Source organism: Pterocles gutturalis, unplaced genomic scaffold (assembly GCF_000699245.1).
Source record: "Pterocles gutturalis isolate BGI_N339 unplaced genomic scaffold, ASM69924v1 scaffold7224, whole genome shotgun sequence".
NCBI lineage: Eukaryota > Metazoa > Chordata > Aves > Pterocliformes > Pteroclidae > Pterocles > Pterocles gutturalis.
In genome coordinates this window covers 10,769-16,396 of record NW_010133108.1, presented here as the reverse complement: position 1 = coordinate 16,396, position 5,628 = coordinate 10,769, and the positions used below count along the sequence as shown (strand labels likewise).

Here is a 5,628-nt window from a genome sequence, read left to right as displayed (position 1 = left end):
AAACCCACCACACAAAACCACAACACAAGGGTATAAATTTTTTTTAAGAGGTGGCACTGCACGTGGTTTTACTCCTTGTTTTTTCTTGGTGAGTTATATGTGGTGAATCTTTATAGGTGGTATTTCAGGGTTTCTTTAAGAGGAGGAAATTAATTTACAGCCATTATGTGTATTAAAGTGATAATTAAGACATTCCACTGCATTATACAGCCTGTCTCCTAACAAAAGGGAGTTTTTTTGCAATCTTTTTTTTTTCCTGTTGTATTTTAAAAGAAAGCTCTTAGCTGTTTGAAAAATTCCTATTGATCTTTTTCCCCCCCAGGCCTTTCCCAGGTCTCTGGCTGCTGCGCTAACACTCTTCTCCCAGCGTTACAGCTGGTCACAGCTCCTTCTCACGCAACCCGTGGCTGCCTGTTCCCTCTTTAAATAGTTCATTGGCCACCGTTCATGCCCTCGCCCTGCAGCCCTGTGGCCCCCTGGTTCCCCTCTGATCTGAAGCCCTTCAGAAAGACCGTGGTGAAACCCATCAGAGAAGCCCCATCAGTAACTGTGGGGCAAATGCCATGTAGGTGCATCCCAAAACAAAGAAATCAGCTAACGCACAAGTAGGAACTGTTTTGTGTCATGGATTGGCTGAAACATGGAAATTGTGAAGAGCCTGGGAAAAGGTGAATCGGACTTCCTGGACTGGTGAAGAAAAGGGGAAAAGGTGAATTGCGCTTCCTGTACTGGTGAAGAGGAAAAGGTGAATAGTCCTTCCTGTACTGGTATTTAGCGCTGGTTGGTTTTTTTTCCAGTTTGCTGCTTTCCTTCTCTCTGGGGGCAGATGGAAATGTCATCAGAAATTTAAAAACAAATCTGCGCTGGGTTCATAGTCATGAAATGGGTTCCTTGAAGCTGCTTTAAAAACCAGTCCCACAGAAAGGTTAGCAAATCAGTGAGTAATTAGCTGTGTCCTTTCATAAACAGTGTGAAAGACAGCTGAAATGTCTCGGTGTTGTTGAAAGAGGCAGCAGGACCTGGAGGTAGCTCCTGCTGCAGTGATCCCTGCAAAGCAGAGAAGGGATGGGAGGTCCCAGGGCTGGAGGAGCAGATGGCCCTGGGCAAGGGGGCTGCTCTGACAGCTCCAAACAAGTGCAGATACTTACCAGTATGGCTCTTCTCAGAGGAGTGGTGACTGGGAAGATTAATGCACAATTATGTTTATGTTAGTGTAAAGGTTAATACACACCAGAGTGCCTCTGAAAGTGTTGGGTTGTTGAACCTCCATCCTTGGAGACATTGAAAACTGCTGCACCAGGCCTTGAGGAACCTGATTTAAGCAGGGAATCAGACCAGATCTCCATTCCAAACCTCGCTATCCTATGAGTCAGCCACTTTTGCCAATATATTTAGCTCATAACCACCAGAATGAAGATCACTGAAAAGCAGATCACATTAACAGCTAAATACTGACCAGGCAGTTAAAAAGAGCTGATGAAACTGTAGCAAGGTACTAGCAGAGTCTGGAGGAGGGATGCAAATTATAACAAGAGTGATGGGGGAAAAAAACCAGCAGTGAAACTATTGCCAAGCAATACTTTTCCTTTATAAAGAGAGACAAATAAATACTTGTTGCTGGAAAAACAAAACAAAACAAAACAAAACAAAACCAAAAACAAACTCCATCAAAACGAACAAACAAACAAAACCAAAAAGGAAATAAAAGAGAAATAGCCTGCTCTTCCAAATGTCTCCTTTTGGCTTTGAAACAGCCAACATCAGGGATAGCAAGTAGATGGACTTAGCATCCAGAAAAGCTGCTAAAAAGGAACCTTGAGCAACCAGAGCGGGCTCTGGGGCCAATAACCCAAAGGATACTTCAAATTCGTAAGGAACCTGAAACAAGAACATGTCCTAAGGATTTTTCTTTTGCCTGCTACTAAGAGAGAAGCTGTGATATTTTAGAATCGTCGCGGAGGCTGTGACACCTATTGCACACCCAGGAAGATGTAAACTGTAAGTTCTAGGGTGCCCTCCTGACTGGAGTCCATAAGCGCAGATGTTTAAGGGATTAATGCCACTCCACGTGGCAGCAGCTCTCCTGCAGAATTACCAAGAAAAAGAGGCAACAAACTTCCCTCCTTGGAGCTGGCGTCTTCCTGCAAACCTCCACGCTGCTCCCTTTGAACCGGGCAGGAGTTTTGACACTGATGCATTTAAGTGCTGTTGAGTGAGCATCCTGTGAGCATTTGATTAGAGCAGTGCAGGGCTCATTAGACTGACTTGTTTTAACACACTTTCCAACATAGGAGAAAAGGGAAAATAATTACTAGTAAACTCTGTGTTGCTGTTTTGAACATTATGACCCAGCATCGTTTTGACAGTCTCTAACAATAGCATAAATGAGCTGAGTAATGTGACCAAGTGTCTAGAAAAGCCTTATTCCAGAAAACAAGAATAGTAAATCACATGATGCCCCATGAGATGGGGTGTTTTGCCAAATTACTGCTTCAGGGGAAGTGAGAACACTTTCAGTAACTGGGATGTTTCTTCATCCATTTCAGGCATTCAGGGTTCCCACTGCTAAGAACAACCCCTTCTTCCCCACCTCCTACCTCGCTATTTTAGTTTTTAATTGGAGATACCTACCAAAGGCTGGTGGTTACCTCTATTTGCTGCCAGAGAAGCCTATCTTTTTCTCTTCAAAGGGCTTAAAAAACGCTTATGGGGAATGGGAAAGCTTCAGTACCTTTTTTAACCACCAGCAGACAGTCCTGTAGAGTCAAATGCATACATCAAGAGCCAAATAAGAATAAAACATAATCAAGATAACCCTTCAGACTGTGTTGAGTTTAAACTATTGCTGATCCCCCACCTTAATGTACAATACTCAGCTTTGTACCACATGAGATGCAAGACCTAAACACTAGTGAACTCAATAAAGATATTTTTTTTGTCATGGCAATATGACACAGAACATTTTGTGTTGTGCCTCTAGGACTGGTGTTCAAAATAGCTGTATGGGCCACGGAGAAGATGTGGCTTTTTCATGTACTGGTGACTGGGTTGCAGAAATGACCTAAATTCGCTCATCTCTGTCTACATGCTAGCATGTGTGCTGTCTCACAAAAACTGTTTGGTCCCAGTCAAATACCCAACACGTGAATTGGAGACTTGTGTGTTAGAAGCAAATGAAGACCACCTACAACCCTACAACAAGCCAGAGGAAGATCAACCTGCTTATGTTAACTGCAAAGATTTAAAGACATGATTTTGTCCTCCCTACCGTGCACCCAGCTTTGTCATAGAATTCATTACACGATTCAGTACTGTTAAAGTATACTCATAACCATGATCACTTAGGCCAGATCAACATTGGAGTACTATTTTATAGCATATAATAGCTCTTATATATTAATGCATCTAAAAAATGTGACCTTTTCCACTGGGAAGGATTTATTTTATTGAGACCTTCCTATAAATGTGATATTCTGTTTCTTCATTACTGTTTAAGCCTTGTTTTCCAGCTGCTGCCTTCTATGAAATGAGGCTAATAACAGCACCAGTAACAGCTGGATGATTAATTCCTTAACAACTGTAAAATGCTCTGGTATGAACAGAAGAGGATTTTGCTGTGTATTTCTCCTTGGTGTTTCTAAGTTGAATAAGTTCTTCCTTGAAAGCAGCTGACTTCTGGTGCCTGAAATCTTTGTGTCCTTTCTCTCCTCTTCCCCCATCACTTTCATTTTTTTTCATACTAAAGTAGGGAGTACTATGAAATTTCTTCATTTTACCCCTGAACAACAGAATTTTGGGTACAGGGAAACCTCAGGCACATATTTTATAGATCTTTCCAATGGTATCAGCAGGATCTGACAAAGACCATCACTACAACAAGGGACCCAGCCCCGTCCTGAGCTGCTACAGGCATTTCGACTGCCCTAGATGCACTTGAGTGTGCAGAGCCCTTTGGTTACCAACCCATAGGTGCCAATCATTGCCTGTAGAATGGTCTCATCCTGTTTCAAGAAGTCTGGGAGATGGGGCTTTGCCTTGGCTGTTCAAGCCACCATGAGGATATTTAGAGGTTGACTGGCCGTGGAGATGTGTTTCCAAGCATCTAGAAGTCAGATTTTATTTCTTTATATTTAAATATAATCCAAGGAAAATGACGTACCATTTTCATGAAGTCAGTATTTGATAAAAGTAACAAATGGAAAAGAAAGACCTAAAACAAGAAACGCAGAAATTAATATATACACATCCTTGAACCGCATTATGCCATCCAATCCTGACTCACGTCCATGGCTCAAAAATTATGCCCATAGATGCTGTGTTAAAACCAATTAGCTGTCGGCTGTTCGAAGTCCTGCGCTTACACTGCTCCAGTTTAGCCATTCCCTTTTAGCATCTGCGAGCGCAGAAAACAAACAACCCCCTCTGTCCCTTTTGTGCATCTCTGGTATAATTTATATTGCTCTGGCAAAAAGCATCCCCGCTGAAGCACTGGACACACACACAGTGGATGAGCAGAGCCTGGCGACTGCGGGGCAAGCTGTGGCTGATGATGAGGATGCAAGAAATGGATCCAAAAATGCTCCACGGTGGGAGTTTTGCTTAGAGGTCTGCCTGGTGGGTTTCAGTGGTGAGTGGCTGGGTGTTTTTCCGCATGGCATGTGCCAACGGCAGGCCTGCTCATTTTAGGGGGCATCTGGAGGCTGGGATCTTCTGTAGCAAACGTGCAAGAAGCCACAAGTGGGAAGGGTCTGCTCGAGGTTCAGCTTTGCCTCAGAGCTTGGCTCCTCTCTGCCAGTCCTGCAAGGGGCTGCTCTTGGGATGGGGACCTCTGCTCTGGACCCTGCAGCAGCTCTCCCAGGACATCCAAGGCTTCCTGTAGGCCCTGTCCAGTGTGGGCGCTGCAGCCCTGGAGCACCCAGCGATGCTCCACCAGCCGTCCCTGCTGCAGCCTCTCCCCCAGCTCAGCGGGTGTCAGCGCTCCCGGCACCTCCTGCTTGTTGGCCAGGAGGAGGAGGGGGACACCAGCCATGCTGGGGTGGCTCAGCACTTCCTCCAGTGCCGCTGCTGCCTCAGGAAGCCGTGCCACGTCTGTGCTGTCAAGCACAAAGACCAGGATGTTGGTGTCCTCCAGGTAGTCAGGCCAGCTTGCCCGCAGGCTGCTTTGTCCTCCAACGTCCCAGAGGGTGAAGGATACGCGACAGGGTGTTTTCAGATACTCCACGTTGAAGCCCACCGTTGGGCAGGTCTCCACAGCCCAGCCGCTCTTCAGTTTGTACAGAAGGGTGGATTTGCCAGCAAAGTCAAGCCCCAGCATGACAACTCGAGCATCTCTTTTGTGCTGGCCTTTGGAGATCAGCTTCCCCATCAAGATGCTGTCGCAACTCTGGCAAAAAAAAATTGTAGCCAAAAAAAGAAAGCAAGAGTATTTCCTCAGTAATGTCGGTTAATAACAGAGTGTTCAGTTCTGCCTCTCCAAGAGAGCACGTTAGGTTTGCTGAAGAAAGACACGGGCAACTTGCTTTTGCTTCTTTTATGTAGCTAAAATGAGGTGTGGAGCAGAGCCAGGGAGCGCCGCTGGAAACAACAGTTTCTATATCCCAGCACTGCTGCTGCTGACTTCCATTTCAT

General features: G+C 45.1%; 1 protein-coding gene across 1 annotated transcript; it reads right to left on the bottom strand.

Annotated features, from left to right (window-relative positions):
- Positions 1-4,759: 4,759 nt before the first annotated feature.
- On the bottom strand, positions 4,760-5,365 carry ARL11 (ADP-ribosylation factor-like 11). Its single transcript, XM_010081091.1, has one exon. The coding sequence runs from the start codon at positions 5,363-5,365 to the stop codon at positions 4,760-4,762; it is 606 nt and encodes a 201-aa protein (XP_010079393.1).
- Between the last annotated feature and the right edge of the window lie 263 nt (positions 5,366-5,628).